Here is a 19,741-nt window from a genome sequence, read left to right on the forward strand (position 1 = left end):
CTTAATGTCTAAATTTTTCCTAAAGTGTTGACATGATCTTTATTTCAAATACTCTGTCTTTATTTTTCCTTTTGATGAGAGGTTTGAGCTGATGTGGAGAAAATGTTTATTTCTTCCCAGTATTTTCTTCAGCCTAGAATTTATTTATTTACCCAGTTTTTGTCAAAGGTCCTAATTAGATTTCTGTGTCTGGCTTTTAAATCCTTGGAAATTGGAATTTCTTATATCAACATTGTCATTTCTGTAGTTACAGGTCATGTGCATTTCTGTTTTTAAACCAGACACTGAACTGTAATTGTCTGATCTAGTCTTAATCTGTTTAAGAAAAAAAAAAAGGAGGGGGGAAGGGGTTGTCAAAACTGTTTGAAGATTAACCATGGAATAATCTTCACAGTATTTATAGGATATAAATAGTTATCTCTGTTTCTTTTTTTTTTTTCCCACAAAAATGTGTAATGTTAATAAATTCTCTCATTGCAAAGAGCAACCAATGCACCTTTATGAACAGTGGGATTGTAAATGAGCATCACAGAATCACAGAATGGTGGGGTTGGAAGGGACCTCAGGAGATCATCCAGTCCAACCCCCCTGCCCAAGCAGGTTCAAGTACAGCAGGTTGCTCAGGAAAGTGTCCAGAGGAAAGTGTCCAGATGGGTTTGAACATCTCCAGAGATGGAGACTCCACACCCTCTCTGGGCAGCCTGTCCCAGGGCTTCATCACCCAGACCTCTGCTTGTAAAAACATGGTCACTCCAAAAGAATAGAATGAAATGAAACGTGATGTATTTAAAATACACATTTTTGTCCGGGATGAGAAAATGGAAGTATGGGAAGTCCATAGAACCATCTGATGTTCTGCTCAGTGTCACCTAAGAGGATGTTCACTGAGAACGGTGCCTTTAGCTGCCCCACCCCGTGAGAATCCTGCTCTCACTTGTACGTCCTTGGTTCTTGTTGTAAACCCCCAAAACGTGGTGAATCCAAGTTCCAGATAGTTTTCCAGCTGTGTGGAAAGACTCCTCCTGTTCTTATTTGGCTTTATTGTGTGTACAGTATCAGCATCTAGAAGCCTTAGCTTTGATTTGTGGACTGTAAATAAAAGTAGCTTCTCTTTTTCTGTTGTGTTTGCTGATTTCTTCACTAGTTTCCGTTCGTGTGTTTTAATGGAGGAGAGGCACTCACTGTTGCTTTGTTTGTTTGTGGGGTATTTCTATATGAATGAATGGGAAACTATGGTGAGGATGTTTGTCAAGCTTGGAAGTAGCAGACTCCATTCCCTCAGGGGCCTCCTTTTCAAAAAGACCAGATCCTTTACTGCGTGCTGCCTGCTACGACTGCAAAATAAATACTTCACCCAGACAGGAAAAGTGCAAAGGGATCTGTACTGGCAAGAAGTATTTTATGTGATGTTTTGTCTCTCTCCCTTTGACTTGAGTATCCTTTTGAGTATCTGGTTGGATTTGATTGTGTTTTCTAGATTGTAGGTGCTGATATGCCTGACATTCTTTGGGACACCTCACAGTATCTGACCACCAGCTATGTTGCTCTCTTATTTTGAAGTTTCCTGAAGGCAGCAGCCTTGCTTCTTTGTTCAGTAATTGTATCTTGCTATAGACGGAGTCATTATCCAGAGCTGGTTTTCCTAAGCATTATAGCATTATGTGAGTAACAATATGTAATACAATAATAAGACTTTAATTCTCGTTATTTAGGTCCCTAGTTAGTTCACCTGGAGGAAAGGGAGGCTTTAACTCAAAAAATATATTTTGTAGGCAAGGATTTTGTTTGGATTTTATTTGTGCAAAACTGCAAGAGAAAGTCAAATGCTGCAGTAAAGTTCAGTTTGCTTTGAAGATGGATATTGAAATTGTAACATCCTAATAAAAATAATATGTCTGTAAAAGCACACCTTGGCTAAAAAAGAGTCACAAATAAGTTGTCTTGCAAGACATCAAAGAAAATACATCTCTGAAAGGGGTTTCTCTTTGAGAATGGTTATGAAGTTGTGTTTCCCTGAGATGTCTTGCACTTGATGATACGGTCATATTCCCAAGACTACGGGCAGCTGAAATTTTCAATAGTATTTAGCATTTTTAATACCTTTTAGTTTATTGACTTTTCAAAAATAATTAAATACTAATCTTCTGAGATGGTTCTTAGTGTTCAGACAGAAAACAATCTGTGTAATACTGAATCTTCAGGAACATGATTTGTATTTTGGAGGGTATGAGAGGTTGGGGATATGGATCATTTTAGGAGGAAAACATTCTATGTGCTCTCATAGACATTTCTGCAAGTTCTCTTGTCTTTTGTTTATATTCCACTCCTGTTGTCTGCCCTTGTGATGCTGTGCTCTCACAGTGAAGTTCAGCATCAGCTTATCAGGAATGAAACTTGAAACAAGAACTTAATATTACACTCAGCTGCATCATGGCTAGTGGTGTTTCAGCATGTCACCGAATTGTCATCGGCTTCTGCTGAAATACAGACCTAGAGATTGTGGTACTTGAGCACATGCTGCGCAGAAGCTCTGGTGGTTGGATGCCATCTTGCTTGTACACATTCACCTGATAAAGGCATTTTACACCTGCAGGCATTTTATACCTGCAGGTATTGCAGCAGTGCAATCTAACCTAATTATCAGTGCATACATAATCTCCTGTAAATTATAATTCACCTTTAATATAACTAATAGAAAGTTTTTCTAAGGACATACTATGTGCAAAACATTGCTGTATAGGTACAGCCTGGAAAAGCAGGAATCTCTCTGAGCTGCTTGCTAAAGAGCTGTTATGTTCATACTATGCCGTCTTCTAGGCATATGCATGGCCTGTTATTTGACTGATTTATGCAATGAAGTGGCCAGAACAGGAGTTGCTTCAGCAGAGAAGAATCTTAAACATAAGGTCCTTTTAAGGTGTCTCAAGACATGCACTCCAAACAGGAACCAGGTTTTTTTTTTTTTTAATGTTAGCATTATGCTTGGAATTTTTGACCAGTGAATGAAGAGATCATTTTGCATAAAACTTCTTTCTAGTCACAAATTTAAAAACAAACGTGTTCATTTGTCTGATTCTGTCCTTATATTGCCTCTTTTCTAGGTCCCTCTGCACAGTAGTCTGCAAGTGGACATACACTTCAGAGGGAGGTTGGGATGACAGTTTCTGGAAAATGATTGGTTTGGAAGATTTGGTGAAGGATAAGTATGAAAAAATAGGTATGACAGAGTGTTGTCTTGTTTTATGCGTATACATACACATACACATTTAAAAGTTATATACATATATATAAAAGATATACATATGGATATATGAAAAGATCTTTTGTTGTATTATTATGAATGTCAACAGAAAGGTAGCAGCTTCAGATGTGTTGATAACAAGGCTGGATGCCCTTAAGTAACAGCTTTCCTCAGTATTCTTTTTCCACGGCATTGTCATCAAAAACTGTGTTTAAATTTTATATCTTCTACCCTTCTGAAGGGTCTGGCTAGCCTTTCAGTACTGCTCAGCCTCAACAATAGAGAGGTAGGTGGGAGCCTCAGCAACTGATTACATGAAGGAAGCACATGATATGGGTATATTGGATGGCAGGCTATGAAAAAACCTCACAGTGTAATAATTTATAGCTGTTACTGATAGCGTGTTTTGTGACCTGTACCAATCTCCCTTATAGTAATTTTCTTTTTAAAAAGTGCTACTTCTGCTTGTTATTATCTTCATACTGATTTTTTTCACTCTCTTAGAGCCTAAGTTTAATTAGAATAGTAGCCTTGCTAATAGCAATTCCTACAGCAGATATTCATTAAAAGTCCATAATGTTAATATACCAGAAAATTTCCAGGATAACTTTATTAGACTTTCCCTGTTAAGTTAATGGACTTTTAATGGATGTCCTAAGCAGACATGTCATTAACAAGAATATTACCAGACATGAATTAAAATATGCTCATTCATCAAAGTTAATTATCTGAAATTTCCTTTGATTTTTTTTTTTTAATGTCTAGCACTTTGAACAAGTTTGTACAGCAGTTTAAATGCAGCAACATGAAATGGAAATGGTGTAGGAAGGACTGTAGTGAAATGAAATGTAACAAAATCTATAAACTTTTTTGATAATCACAAAATATTCTCTAAGTCATTTTCAGGTTATCAGAAAATTGTACTTGAAAGCTTCCTTGAATAGAATTTGGCTTTTCCCCCTGCAACTGAAACTGCTTATGCAAAGGTATAAAACCTACTAGGAGTATTAGGCTTTTAGCTTCCTGAGGTTTTAGTTTGAATACAATTCTTACAACATCTATCACATGTGGCTTTTAGCAAATCTTCAACAAGTTAAAATAAGACTTGCAATAAATACATGTTTTTACCAGAAAATTGAACATCTCAGCAGCTGGTGGTCTCATGGAAGAGTGTTTTAAAAATAAATTATTTATGAAGTGTAAGCTAAGGCTTTAATACAATATTTATGCAATGCACTTCAAGGACGGTACAAAGCAGTTTGCCATTTTAAGTAACTAAACATACATGTTTTAAATGATAAAGTAGCCATTAATAAAAAGGGCCTTTTGTTGTGATGGAAGCTTCGTAAGACTAATCTATATATGGTTCAACATTTAGCAAGACAAAAACCATTAATTTTCAATACCAGGCTTAAATTTTTGTTAAAACACAATGTTTACAAAATAAATCAGTAAATTAACTTCTGTTGATAGGTGTTTCTTGCAAGACAAAAATGTTTTACAGAGTTTATGAGGAAAGTGTCTTGTTCCCTGGGCAATTGCAATGATTTTCAAGAAATAAACCATAGAATACTTGGGTGCATCTTGGCTGGAACTGGAGAAGCAGAATCTGACCTCCAGAATTGCACCAGAGGGTAGGCTAGAACTTAAAGCTTCTGAAGAGCACATACTTTTACTCACCTTGAAAAATACTTTGGTTTTCAGATTCTTGGGCTGATTACCTTAGGTGTATCCAAAGTATAAAACACTTCTTTGTTTTGCATAATAATGCTGAAACCTGGCCTTAGGTAGAATAAATAAATGCTTATTTCCATGACCATTTGTCTAACCTTGCCTTTTTTAAAAAGGAAGGTGTTACATTCATTATATTTAACTGTGTGATAAAATCACAAAAAAAGCAGGACACTGACCTTTGTTCACATGTTTAAGAAGAGGGAGTAAGGAGCTCTGTGTACAAATGTGGAAACCAGATAGTAACTACTCCTTCATTCCTTTAATTTATCTTCTAAACTGTGCCTGTTGGTGTCTCTTCGAAGGGTTTAGCTTCAGAAGGAGACAAAAAGACACTGAAACAAAGCAACTCACTCCCTACCCTGAAGCTACTCTATGCTGTGTGCTGTGGAAGTTCTTTGCTTACTGCCACCCCTAATCTTATCAGTGTCCCTGTACATGGGACAATGGGAATGATATCATTGTTCCTGTGAAAGTCTGGGGGGGGTTGCTTGTTTTAGTGAGTGTTCAGTGTTGTGGGACTTGGGAAGAGCACTCTGGAAGCTCAGCTTTCCTGTACTTAATTTAAATTAATCAGGCTAATGTAGATCCACCTGCCAGGAAAGTGCTGTTCAGTCACTGGAGCAGCACTGGTCAAACTGCAGCTGGAATGGTCTTGTATAGTGGAAGACTCCTTCCTACCAACTTCCAAGGTGTGAGCATTGGTGGCAAGGCACCATCACTGCATAGACCTCCTCCCAGGAGCCCACAAACACTACCCTGAGCACAACAAACACATGATCACACCTTGCAGAGACTCAACTCTGGCTGTGTTTGTAATACCGCTTCAGGGTGCTGTCCTGTAAGTGAACAGTCTCAGCTGCCGTTAACCTCAGCACGTTACACAAAAGGAAGGCAATTTAAGTAACTCATATGGACTAACAGAGTGTGTGCTTCCAGGAGGCACATCATAGTGTGCTACAGCTGACAGAAAAGAATTCAAAGCAGTAGAGTTAGCTGGCTTGCAGATTCAGGAACTCAAAATTGCCAGATAACCTGGGTAGGAGTAGTGTGAAGGCAGATTGTACGTGGTCAAAAACTCCTCCTAAAGTGAAAACAAAACCAAAAACCTAACAAGTCTGAAGTAATTCTAGTGGAATTTCCTTTTCTGTTCTCAAGCTTGTCCAAGTCTGTGTATGTCTGCTTAAACTTTGTTTAGCTCAAATACAAGGATGTATTTTAATGCCTGCACGTTCCCCTTCTAAAGAGAGAGAATAGTATCTTTCTCACATTATCACTCGTAAAAGATTAGCAGGCTCTGAATCATCATTTCTTTTGAAACAAAGCAAAATGTCACAGGATAAAATTAGCAAAATTTTCTTACTGTAGCAAAAGTAAATACATAGCTTACCAGTTTAAAATGGGCAGAAAACCTATGTGTTTGGGTTTTTTTAATCTCCAGTGAAATCATTATTGTTTCTAATAAGAGGGAACTACAGATGAATAGTTATGACTAGATGGTTTTTTTGAAGTAGCTTTAACTTTCAGGACACTGGAAATATTTATGAAAATTACCTGAGAGCAACTTCTTTAATGTGCATATTTCTTTATTCTGATAAATACACTTTTAAACATCACTTTTAATATGTCTTGCCCTTTAAAAAGATATTTACTGTAATTGGAGTGGTGCTTGTGGTTCCAGGTAGTTTTCACTTCTCTTAGTTTCAGTTTAACTTAACAAATGACCTTGTTGATAAGGGAGACCCTCACATCTGACCTTTAGAATCTTCCACAAATCTTTCCCACATCAAGGCGTGAGTTCACATCTGAAAATTCCCAGGCCTTTGACATTTTACATTTCTCAGAGCAAACTAACCTTTCAGGGAATCTACATAAGTTGTGGTCCCTTCTGTACATCGTGAATTTACTGATCACGTTCATGAAGGTAAAGAATGTTATCTGGAGATACTACAGAATTTATTGATCCCATTAATTTGCCCACCAAGAGAGCAGAAGATGGCTTGTATTCAAAGCCACTATGAAAGTGTTGTACTACAGGCATTAGCATTTATCTGCTGTGGTGAAAGCACGTGATGAGTATCTCTTTGTGGTATTGTAAAACCTAGAAAGACATTAACAATTCCGTTAAAATTTCATGTACTGTAGACCTCTTAGGGCACTGAAGCGTATATTCCATTTGGAGGAAAATGCTTGATAAATTTTCACCACAGCTCTCTACTTCAGGGGCTACTTAAGGGACCAAATAATGATTTTTTATTGAATGGTAATATTTTATGCCAGGTCTTTTTTTGGTTAAAAATGCTGCCCTTTTTTCGAGAGAGCATTGCAGGTACTGCAGAATAGCTTTTATTGTTCTCGTAGATCATGTGTTGAAGGCTAAAATGCTGTCTTTTGTAAAGGGGCATTTGTCACCTACTTTCATCTGTGATGGAGCAGCGCGCTGATTTTAATGAAGTATTTTTTGGAAAAGTAAGCTTCATACTTGGAAATATAGACCTTCAACATGATAAGAACTTAATAAACCCACTTCCCAGCTTTTCCTGACTAGAAACTTACAGTCACATCCTCAAAAGTGGATAAATACACAGCTCATACATATGGGATCTTTAGGAGCATATGGGGCAAAACGGAGAAAAGTATTTGGATTGTTTAAATCTCACAAGTTTTAAGGAAATTCAGTGCTTGCCTTGAACTTTGAGTACTCAAAATTATTATGCTATTGAAAGTAACTCTTGCACAGACAGCTTGTGATACCAGCAGATAGGGTTTTGTAGACAACCATCATCAATTCTGTTCACAAAATGATAAACTCTTAAAATTACTTGGATTTTTTTCCCCTTTAACTTTCATATGACTAGATAATATGGAGATCAGAGTTTTGTCTTGTCTTCAAGCAGTAGTTCTCTATTTCATAACTCTAAAGCTATAGCTTTGCTTAGTTTGTTTTAGCTTAAGACTGGTAGAATTCTTTCATGTTTGATTTTGACTTTGCAGGTGATGGTGGAGCACCCTCTGATCCTTATACATTTCTTTACTTAAATCCCACTCTAGATCTTTTTACCCACTCATCCTTTTTAGCTACCTTCAAGAAGAATGCTTCCCATTTTCTACAGATTGCCTCAATCTGTCTCCAGTAGGATTTCTTCTGATTTTTTTTTTTATTATTATTTGTGTTTTTAAATTTTGGCACTGTATTTTCAATTATGAAGGGTTTGACTTGACTGTAAAGTGCATTTATGGTCGGTGATCTTTACTCCCGTGCATCAGTACAACAGTGTCACCCTCTCTGTTCCAGCACTCTGACTGTGCTTTAGTGTACAGCCCTAACGCTTTGCAATCTCTTGTCCTTAATTCTTCCCTTAATTCCAGGACTTTGGGGACTGGGAGCTTGATATTTTCATGTACCTGGGCACTTGTATATATCATTTTTGAGAGGCCTGCAAAGAAGGATCTGTAGAATTTTAAGACTGGATGTTCTTTTCTAATGCTCTTTCATTTGTAGTACTTATTCATAAATGGGTAATAAAAAAACCCAACACTTGGACAACAACCCTTGCTTGGTACCTGCTGTCATTCTCACCGGCTTTGCAGTATGCTGGGTTTTCAAAGGCAGGTGGAGCCCTGTGTTCCTTTAGGCATTGAAACAAGTGACAAAGCAGCAGGCTGTTTATTCGTGAACATGTTATGTTAATAGTTACTTTTTTGCATCTGGCAGTGTCTACTTCCACACACAAAACTAAAAAAGATAATGGTGTTGTATACCTCACTTGTTACACTTTGTATAGAGTCCGCTTAGCTTTTGTATTTTGTCAGAAGTAGTCAGTTTTAATACTTGGATGTTCTACTTATTTATTTACATTTAGACTGGAAATGGAAGATTCAGTCCAGGGTGGGAGAATACAGTAAATATTAACTTATGCTACAGCAGCTGTGAAGGGAATGGTCAATCCATTAGTTCTGCCAGTTTCTATCTCTTCCAAGGCCTTTGATGCCAGATGCTCTGGAATATATGAGGAATTTCCTTGATGACTGAGAGAAAGGGATGACAATTTTTTTTTTTCAGGTCAGCTTGTAGTTGCCAGTTCTTCAAAAAACTTGATTGTAACAAAGAGCTTTAAACACTGTACTTTGCAAATGGTAGAGAATAAATAAATAAATAAAAAATAATAAATTAAAGGATTCTCTTAATTATGAGGTCCCTTTATCTGTCTTTCTCTGGTCTTTTGCTATCCCCAATAAATATGTTACATGTTACAATTTCAAACAAAATTAAAAGGATGAATCAGAGGGTTCATGATTACGTGCTGTCAAAATCCATGGAATTTACAACTGAAGAGTGTTCCAAATATGCTAAGATTTTTCTGGCTTCCTGTCATTTCAGTCCATCCAAGAGCTGTAGCAACTGCAAAGGAGCTAAAACTGGCACAGTGCAAAGAGCTTTTAGGGTGTCTCCTTCCTCAAAGCATGAGGCATTATTTCATAATATATGAATCAGCAGTAAGAAGTTAGAATTTTCCTCAGAAAAGCTACAGGTTCCTGTGATTGTCATTTTATTTTGTATTTTTTCCATCATGAGATCACTGAATCACATGAACAGTTGAGGTTAGAAGGGACCTCTGGAAATTATCTAGTCCAGCTCCCCTTGCTCAAAGCAAGGTCACCTACAGCAGGTTGCTCAGGGCTGCGTTAACTTGAGTTATGAGTATTTCTAAGGATTTAGACTCCAAAATCTACCTGGGCAGCCTGTTCCTGGGGAGCCCAGTATAAACCACAGCTCTCCAGATGTGGCCTCCTGAGCAGGGAGCAAGGATCATCTCCCTTGGCCTGCTCTTAGCACTCTTCCTCATGCAGTCCAGGAGGCTGTTGGCCACCTGTACTGCAAGGGCATGTCCCTGACTCCTGTTCAACATGGTGTCCACTAAACTTCACAGTCCTTTACTACCAAGCTGCTAGTCAACCACAAGTCCGTCCTGGTGCATGGGGTCCTTCTGCCTCATGTGCAGAACTTTGCCTTCTCTTTCTTGAATTTCACGAGTGTCCTGCCAGCCAATTTCTCCAACCTGATATATTCTTCCTCTTTCCAATAACTGTTCTTTAATAGACTGGGCTAAACTTGGGTAGCTCAGGTTTCTTCACAGTGTTTCCTGGGTGACATTATCCATTCTATTTTCACTGTAAGGAAAGGAACCATCATTCACCCTGCTTATCATCAGGTTGAGTCCTGCTGGCAGATGGTGCCTTTCCACTTCTCCCTTCTCTCTGTTGCAAGAAGTGAGGAGTACTCTGGTGTTCTTTCATCCCCAGGCTCCAACATAGCTTAGGCAACTAATAGTAGAAGCTTAGAGCTTTCAAAAAATAAAAATAATAATTAATAATAATAAATTTCCCGTTTTCCACTTCTACAGTTCTGGTCTTAGGCTCTGTCTGCGTGGGGAATTGTATTTTCTTCAACTCTGGCAGCATTGTGGACTTGTGAACTTTTTCTTGCTAGTATGAAAACTAGGAGCTTTTTCTTTGAATTTCTGTTTCTAAAAGTCATAGGAGAAGCTTTGAGCAGACTTTGAGCCTGTTGTGATTGTTTAATATTTAAATTTCTCAAATATTATCCTTCTTTCTTATTTTTCATGCAGTTCTTAAAAAAGAAAAGGGAAAAAAAGCGTTTCTCAGAAAAGTTCTTGGTCATTTCTTCTTTTTACCTGACTCTTCCTCTCCCTGGTCCTGATTTGTTCTTCTTTTTTTTTGCTTAAGCCTCATGCTGGGATAGCTTTTAAAGCCCTGATGTCTGCTTTATGAGTCAGGATTCACAAAACCAGAACTATTTCAAACAATTTGCTGACTTCCTCCAAGTCAGAGGCTGTTGGACTCCCTAAAATTAATGCTTAAGTAGTTTAAAGTGTATCTTAGAACCAATCTTGATTTTATAATTTCCTGTTATGGAGAGCCCACTTCAGACTTAAAGGTTCTTGATTGTTAGTTGCTGTCATTTCTCAAAATTAATGAATTAATTAAAGAATACACTTTATTTTTCATCTGAACTTTAACTTCCTATTCCTGTCTGGCAGACTGTAGTGACATGCCTGACCTGCACAGACTGAAATTTTCTGCACTAAAGGAAAACACTGAACTGCTTGAGGTTTTTCACCAAAACTCTTATGTGAACTGTCATAAACTCAGTCCTGGTAATTGCTTTCCTGACTCATTTCTGAACTCTTTATAACGCATCAGTATCTTCTCGGTACAGGTATTAGAACTGGATACTGTGTGAATGTGGTGGGGAATAAGATTGTGCAGGTATCAGAAGCTTAGCTGAAAGATTCAAAAGCATCCTTTCAGTAACTGATCAGGTTATTTTTGGTCTGTCATTCCTTTTGGTTTTGAAAAACGAGTCATTGTTTTTTTCAATGAGGTGTTGCTATCATGCAAATTATTTTTAAAAAGCCAGTAATAAAAAGCATTATGTTAAGTATGTTAAGTTTTGTTAATGGCAAAACAAGGGGAAATGTGTTTAAGCTGAAAGAGGGGAGGTTTAGATTAGATATTAGGAAGAAGTTCTTCACTGTGAGGGTGGTCAGACACTGGCCCAGGTTGCCCAGAGAAGCTGTGGCTGCTCCTCCCTGGAAGTGTTGAAGGCCAGGCTGGATGAGGCTTTGAGCAACCTGGTCTAGTGGAAGGTGTCCCTGCTGATGGCAGGGGGGTTGGAACTGGATGAGCTTTAAGGTCCCTTCCAACCCAAACCATTCTATGATTCTATGATTCTATAAGTAATAATCCATAATTAATACAAGCTAAAATGCCTGTACAATCTTAGTGATGTGCTATACCAAACCAAAGTCTGATTACTTGCAGCTCTGAAAGTATAGCAGTAGTCTTGTCATCTACATTGATCATCTTTTTATTTAGAGAGACTATTAGGAATATTGTACTGTAAATGCCAGGAATCTAAAAATTATCAGCCTACTGAAATTATTGTTTGCAAGCAAAAAACTTGAGATCAGGTAGCTGAGTTTGGGTGCAAATTCATTGCATCTAGTAGGACATCCAAGTGTACACAGTGTGTACCCATGTGCATGTCAGCACAGTGAGTAGTGAACCGTGCATTGCAAGAGGTGTTCGTTCTGCACTGTTTCACTGAAACCTCGTCATGAAAACTCAGTCACGTCCGTCAGTGTACATGCCTAATGATCCAATGATGCAGAATGCTTTTTTTTTTTTCCTTTTTCTTTTGGACTTCTACCAGGAAAGCTTATAATTTATACATGAAGTAGCTCCCTTTCATTTGGACAAGCAGGCAGTAGTCTTTGTTGAAGTAGGCACCTATGGTCTGCAGACCAATTTACTTTTCAGCTTAATGAATCAGGATCTGCCTGCACATAAGTTGCTTGCTTTTGCCAGTATTTAGCAACCTAATATGTCTGCCTGAAGTAATTACATGTTAGGTAGTTGAGATGTAGTTCAGCCAAAGGCATAAGCTGTATGGGAGAGTGGGATGGAAAGGACCCAAATTAGATTTGCCTCAAGCTACTGTGGCAGCTCACATAGACAGAGATGAATTTTGAACTGAAGAAAGCCAAAGTGATTTTGTTTAACCAACTGTTTTTCTCACTTTTAAATAAGCCGGCCTATAATATCACAATTTGTTTTGGTTTCCCTGAATGAAAATTCTGAAGTTTTTAGCTGCCAACCAGGAAATTTTATGGAGGGTATTTCCAGGTTAAAAAAGCCCCAAATCTGACTGTTTCTAATGCCCTTTAACCACTATGCATTCAGTCCTAAGAAAAAATTAATATTATAATTTTATAGTCCGCATCATTATCCTACTTCCTTCTTGGTGCTATTTTTGTTAATCAACTAGGTTAAAAATTGTAGAACATATCTCAGTATAATGTGAGTATTGTATGTAATTGAGAGGGTTATTTGGTAATGTACTGCATGTAAGGTAGCATTGGGACGATGTATCAGAAGAGTTATAATATTAATTATTCAGATTCCTTGCATATCCCAGACTTTTGGCATTGTGACAATTATTATAAAACACAAAAATTGAAGATTTTGTAGTGAACAAGCATTGAGGGGGAAAATCCCTTACACTGCTTATTATGAGATCCATTTGAATGGATGGTGCTTCTTTTTAATAAGCTCCTGTTGCCTTTGATGCTCATTTAGCACCGTTTTTTTTAACTAGATAACTTCTTCGATGCACGTTATATATCGCTCAGTTAACAGGATATCTGGTTTTTGTGTTGTCTTTTAAATTAAAAAGCATTTAGATGGTCCATTTGGCGGGAGGCTGTAAAATGGAGACAGGATGTACCCTTTGGTTGAGTTTCTTTCTGAGCTTACTAGGATTTCAGCAACAGATTGATATATCCAAGTTCAAGTTTCCTTGTGGCGAGTTAGCGAAGACAAGGGACATCTCCTTTTAATTTTCTTCCTTTTATGCATTTATATGGTCAAATAGAAATGCATATGAAATGCAGCCACGTTCTGCATGATAGATGAAAAGCTGTTCTCGGTGAGTAGATCATGGTTGAGTCAGCTGGGCCCCCTGCTGCGCTCTGCTTTGGTTGTTTTTAAAAAAGTCTACATCCTAAAATACCTAGTTCTGTTAAATATTAGTAAGGCAGTACAGTGAATTTTGATTACTGAAGTTGACTGAAGATGTATTGTCTGCCTTGTGTGTTGCGTCTGGTAAATAGCTGGTTGCTGTGGTAACCGCCTAAAAAGGTAGAGGGTCTTTGGTACCACATAAATTCTTTAAACAAAACCTGATCATAGCGAATTCTAACATTAGTCCTCGAAGAAGGATAAAAGAGGAGGAAGAGATTCAGACAGCTTTTTCCTTTTGTAAACTCGCTGCTTTATAGGGGAAAAAAATAGCTAGAAATAGCCTGTCTCGTAGGGAATGAAAAGGTTGTGGATGAAGGCGCTGCATTAGTGAAACAGCTGTGTGAATGTGAAACAGAAAGTTCTCCAGCTTCAGCCATTCTGGGTTTGTTTGGTTTGGTTAGGTCTCAGTTTGGAAGTCATTATAGCAAAGGTAAATGACTTGCACAGGAGACTGCTGTAAACAAAAGACTCGATACATTGACTTTGGCAGGAGCCTTGAGAAGACTTTTCTGCAGCCCTCTGAAATCCTCACTGCCCGCCTCTCTGTGCAGGCAGCTCTCATTTCCCTTCCTCCCTCCCTGACAGCTTCTTTCCCTGACAGGTCTGATTTAAGGGGGGCAGCACCTGCCCTTGAAATGCTGGTGTGTGGTTGTAGAATACGTTTATTTTTATAGGAACTGTCCCTTGACTTCTAAAGCCACTGTGTTTTGTTCAAGTAAGAATCTGTTCCCTCTTTCCCAGTCTGTATAAGCTATTTCAATTGTTTTACTTTTTCATTGTGGCTCCTCTTTGGTTGCTTTGTGTGTTTTTTATTTTATAATTTCTTAGCTTTATACCTATGGATTCTAAGCATACTGATGCTTAGCTGAGTTTTTTAGTTTTTCAGTGAAAAGCATAAGAATTACAATTCCCTTTGCAAGTCTCTACCTATGTGGTTCAGTCAAGGCTCCCCATTCCACACCTACTTATGCACACTTGTGTGGGTGAGGAGGCCACTTCCATGATGACGAGTGCCCATGAAGAGTCTGCTTCTTCCCTTTTACAGAGCTCCTTGTGAACATACCATGTGGGTGTAGCTGAGCTTTCATTGATTTCTAAAACTGGGAAGGTGAAGTGGAGGGGCAGAGTCAGTATCTTCTCCTTACTGCACTCACTTGCTGACACCTCTTTTCTGCTGTCCCTGCTGTTGGGTGACCTAGGAGACTCCCCTTGATGACTTCTGACTGCTGGCGCTTCCCACGTTGTCAGGAAGTGCTTTCTGTCAAGGAGTAACTGTTCACCTTGAGTCTTAAAACAGACAGGGCATACTCTACTCTTAATGAATTTTTATTTTTTTTTTAAGGCAAGATTTTTATGCTGCGTCTTCAAATCACAAGAAACCCATCCCTACACATTCTCACACACTTTATGCCCATGAGGGACAGCAGTGCCGCTCATCATTCATATAACTAGTACCAAAGGAATCTGTAGGATCATTCACTACTCTTGCTGTAGGAGAGAGGATTATCTTTATCTCTAAAATTGCTCCCTTAGTGCTTATTTACTAGAAATACAGTAACTGAGAAGCAGGTAGGAAAAAATACTGTCTCGTAGTAACCCTGATCTCTAAAATGGAGTTTAACAACTTAATAATTACACACTAAAATGTTTGACCAGTATAACTGGTATAAACAAGCCAACCATGGAACTGAGTGCCTGGAAAGAGGTTTTATTTCAGATTAATTTCATCTTGTGCTGTGTATACAAGATATTTGTGTGCTTTCAGGTCAGGCGGACGATTCCGAAGAAAAAGATGTGGTTATAGCTGCATGAACTGTTTTGAACTTCCTTCCACCTGCAGGGTCTTTGAATGACAGGAGAAGCAGACTTTGTTTTACTGGTATTATTCTCTGATGTCTTGTAAAAACAGAAAGGTGATACAAAAGTTCTCTTAAAGAGAAACATCCTGCTATCCGACTTATTGGGGAAAAAATTGCTAAAGATACACCTCTTGAAAAAGCTAATGAAATATTTTGGCTTTACCCTAAGAATTAATAAAATAGAGATTTTTAAATTTTTTTTCCTGTGAGGTGATAGTTTAATATCGTTAATTCCTTCTGTATAAGCTACTGGGATGGTGGAAATAGTGAGTTTTGGTTACTGCCACAAATTAAACGCAGTCAAGTGCAAATTTTAGATATACATTCTTGTTTTAAATTACCAGTATAAGATTCGGCCCAGCGTTTCAGAGGCAGTGGTGTGGCTGTTAACTGAAGACCCTTTTTCCACCTGTGAATTTAATATCATAACCTTCTTTTCATCTAACAGTAAGATAATATAACTGTGTTTCTAGAAGATTACACTCATGAGCATTAGTGTGTTGCTGATGTTTTATGTTATGCCGTTCCTCTTAATTAATCTCTATTGTGGAGGATGTTTTACTTCCTTTTTACACATCAGAACATGCTTTAGGGGTAACATCCTCAATAGACTTGACTGTGAAAATAGGCTTGTTTAATTTTAAAAAGGAGTTTTGTCAACTTTACCCAGAAGATTTGTTGAACTGAGTAAACACTATGGATACGTACTATTAAATGAGCACAAAGTTTCTGACTTAAAGCCATGGTATTGTCAGGGAGGTATATGGGAGCTCCCACTGTGCCTTTCACTGCCTCTCACCCACCAAATCTTTAGATAAATAGAGAAGTGTGTGCGGTTCCAGCAGCTGTCAGGCTCATTGCTTCAGCTGGGATTATACTCAGCAGCCAAGGAGGAGGCTGTTGGGGATGTGGTGTCCTTAAATTCTGAAAGTTTAATGAATCTAGATTTGTTCTTCTGAGCTCTGAGCAGTCTCTATCAGCATGTTTTAATTATTGAAACAATCTCTTTTCTTTTCGCTAGACAAAACTAAATGTGCATTATTGTAGTGGAGACCAATGCAGGCTCCCTGGTGGCAGGACTGGGGAGGGAGGGTTGCATTGCTTGTGTTTGGGGTGACCATAATGTTCTTCATAAGGCCAGTGAAGGCTCAAAACCAGATTGTTGAAGCCTGTGAGGAAATACAGCTGCAATAGGAGGAATTTGCTGCTCAAGACAGTTATCTTCCAGAGTTCTGTTACTATAGCCACCTTATTCCCAGTAGAAATTGCTTGAGAGAATGGAAGTGAAAAGAAAAAAAAAAAAAAAATATATTTTTTTTAACCTGAGCTGAATCTTGTTCACATGCACAGAGAATGGCTGCATGCAGCCCAGTCAGTAACTACTGCAAGGACTTGGGATTTCTGCATAAGTATTTCGTATCTCTTGGAAAGATGCCAAGCAGGATTTAATTGCTTGTGGTGGAATCTTTCTCTGTGGCTAGGTAGGACATTGAATACTTTTGAACTTTTAAATGCAATGGCACAGCCTGATCTAGCGTGGTTGTGTTTAATATACAGACAGATAATGAAAGTTACTTCTTAATCAGATGACAGAGTTCTTTGATGCACCTTTTTGTTTTAAATATACCACACTATCTTGAGGCAGAGGAAGGGAGTTCTTGTAATAACATACACATTTGTTTTTCTGTTTAGTAAATTGACAGGTGTTTGGTTTTTCTTGTGTCTGCCCAGGAAACCACGTCTTGTCTCCTGGAGAGTCTGTTGGAAAAGGTCTAACGCCAGAAGCTGCAAAAGATCTCGGTCTCCCTGAAGGGATTGCAGTAGCAGCATCTCTCATTGATGCACATGCTGGAGGACTAGGTACTCAGTCATATATTTACTATTCTTGGAAACAGGAATGTATTGAATTAATTTTAGAAAGCCATTTTTCTCACAGTCTGTTTTGTATCCAGCAATTTGCTCTGATGCTATTCTTATGAAATAGCATAACTAAAATAAAAACAGCCTCACAATAACTGCTAATATTGAATATCTGTTTATAGAAAAGGGGCTATCACTGTTTATTTCTTTTCAACTGGATTTCCAAATTGTTTGTTAACTTCTGCTAGTTCCACTTTGAATTCCTGAACTGAAACACTGTTGTGTTGGCATGCCAGTGTGCTGAGAGCTTGCATCTTCTCTTGCTCAAAACTTTGGGGATAGGCAAGAAAAGTCAAAAATTAACATTCTAAGGGAGAAGTCTCATGTCTGAGACTTGTTCATAGTCTTCCTTAGTTTTAGAAGCGATTCATGCTTTGTTTAAATAATGCAATAGAGACTTTTTCACATACATTTATGCTAGCACAATGTGGGATAGGTACCAAAAATGCTGTATCCACTATGTAAATGCTGTGTATCTAAACTAGCAAAGAAAAATAGAGGGGGAACTGGCCACTGCACAGCATTCCCCTTCTGCAACTTTGACTTTTTATCCACAACTGGAGTGGAGGCCTGATGCTTAGGATTTTTTTCTTTTCCAGCACAATATTCTGATAGGCCCAGTTTCAACTGTGTTGAAATATATTTGGTGAGGCTCAATGGTTTCATTTCTTACTATGCTGTTTGGCCTTATCTAAATACAGTCAATAACAAAGTGATTCACCATAACTTTTTTAAGCAGGAAATTGAGGGTTTTTTAGTCTGATAGTTTAGAAAAAAGTCTTACCTCAGAAAGTTTCAGTGTTATTGAAACAGTACTCTTCAATGGAAATCTATTGCTCATCAGAGTTTTTTTCTCTAGATCTAAATGAAATATGATTAGCTGCTAGAATACTAGTTTTGTTTCAAATATTTTTTGGTGTTTTAAATCTAATTTTTTATTCTAGAAGTTGTGGCTGGGAAATTTTTGTTGTTTAAGTCCATTTACTTTGCTTCTGATAATTGTTTCTGATGAGGTTAGGTAATAATGTAGGTTGCTTTTCTTACTACCTCAGAAGGATTAGATAGAGATCCAGCTGCAAAAAAGGAAGACTGAGTTTTAGTGTCACAGTCGTACATGTGTTATGTTCCTATTGTGACTTACTTAAAAATCAGTTTGTGTCAATTAGTATCCTAATTGCATAGAAATGTATTTAAAACCCTGTGCCCATGTTCTTGAAAAAGATGTATTAATAAGCTGGCCTGAAATAATGAACTCACTGGATTGTCACAGAGCCCGTAAAAATGACAGTGAAGGGTCCTCTTTTAATTGGCATCATTATGTGAGTAGTGGATTCAGAGCACAAAAAGTTTGCACAGTAAATTTCATGTGCTGAAATAAATGAATTTAAAGACGTATAAAGAGTTATTTGTTTGGTATTGTCTTCTGTAAAGAAACTCTACTATTAGAAATATATAGCTACTGGCATCCAACAGAGTAACATTCAGTGGATAGAGCCAGTCTGCTTATGCTAGTCCTGTTTATCAGAATATGTTTTCCCAGATGGCACCACAAACACTAGCAGACTACTGAAATCATTGCCAGGAGAAAATAAAGAAATATATAAGTTATTGTTAGAGAGGGAGAGACATATTAGAGAGGGAAGAGTCAGTAACACAGTGGGAGAACCTGCATGCTGATCACACAATAACTGGGTAGAGTCTGGGAAAAGGGGAAGATTTAAGATGGAACTCATCCTTCTTAAATTTGGGAAAGGTAATATATTGGTAGGGAAACTAGTAGAAAAGACAGTAAAAAGGAAAACAATTGGGTAGCAAAAGAGACAGCAGGAGCAAAAGGAGAGCTGGAGAGTGCAAATGTTATGTAAAAAGAATGAATAATGTGGCTACATCTCAAATACTGGATAGCTCTCCTTCATCCATATCTGTTGATAACGAGAATCTTAGTCTAGTTTAACCTACTGTGTGTAGCATACAGAGCTGAACATCGCGAAGGAAAAATAGAAAAGCAAAGGGAGAACACGGATAATAGAACTAGGAAGTGAAACTGTGTTCTAGTTAAAAGATATTAAGGATGGTGATGCACTAAAGCATATTAATCTTTTAATAATGATAAAGTAAGCACAGAAGAAAATGGAGAAGAGATTTTTGAAACATTGAATTAAGATGTTAAAATATTGGAAATAAGTAACTTTTCTAGTTGATGTAAAACTTTTCAAAAGGTACTGATGTGTGTATTGGTGCTAACTCTGCTGTGATCTGTATTGAACTGGGGAGGTTTACAATCTGTTTGAAGGATATGACTTGCAAGTTAGTAAGCATTAGTTTGTGGGACAGCATCATCCAATGGATATCATTATTCTTATTATTGAACACATTCTGCTGA

The 19,741-nt window shown here is 37.8% G+C and overlaps 1 protein-coding gene across 1 annotated transcript in view; it reads left to right on the forward strand.

Annotated features, from left to right (window-relative positions):
• FGGY (FGGY carbohydrate kinase domain containing) overlaps positions 1-19,741 on the forward strand; it is a gene marked incomplete at its 3' end in the record, with an annotated part of 102,359 nt that overhangs the window by 38,290 nt on the left and 44,328 nt on the right. The window contains exons 5-6 of the mRNA XM_010169484.1: positions 3,102-3,217; positions 17,170-17,298. Of these exons, the coding sequence (XP_010167786.1) occupies positions 3,102-3,217; positions 17,170-17,298 (245 nt within the window). The remainder of the gene's footprint in view (positions 1-3,101; positions 3,218-17,169; positions 17,299-19,741) is intronic.

The sequence above is a fragment of the Antrostomus carolinensis genome, unplaced genomic scaffold (assembly GCF_000700745.2).
Source record: "Antrostomus carolinensis isolate BGI_N321 unplaced genomic scaffold, ASM70074v2 scaffold19146, whole genome shotgun sequence".
NCBI classification, from domain to species: domain Eukaryota; kingdom Metazoa; phylum Chordata; class Aves; order Caprimulgiformes; family Caprimulgidae; genus Antrostomus; species Antrostomus carolinensis.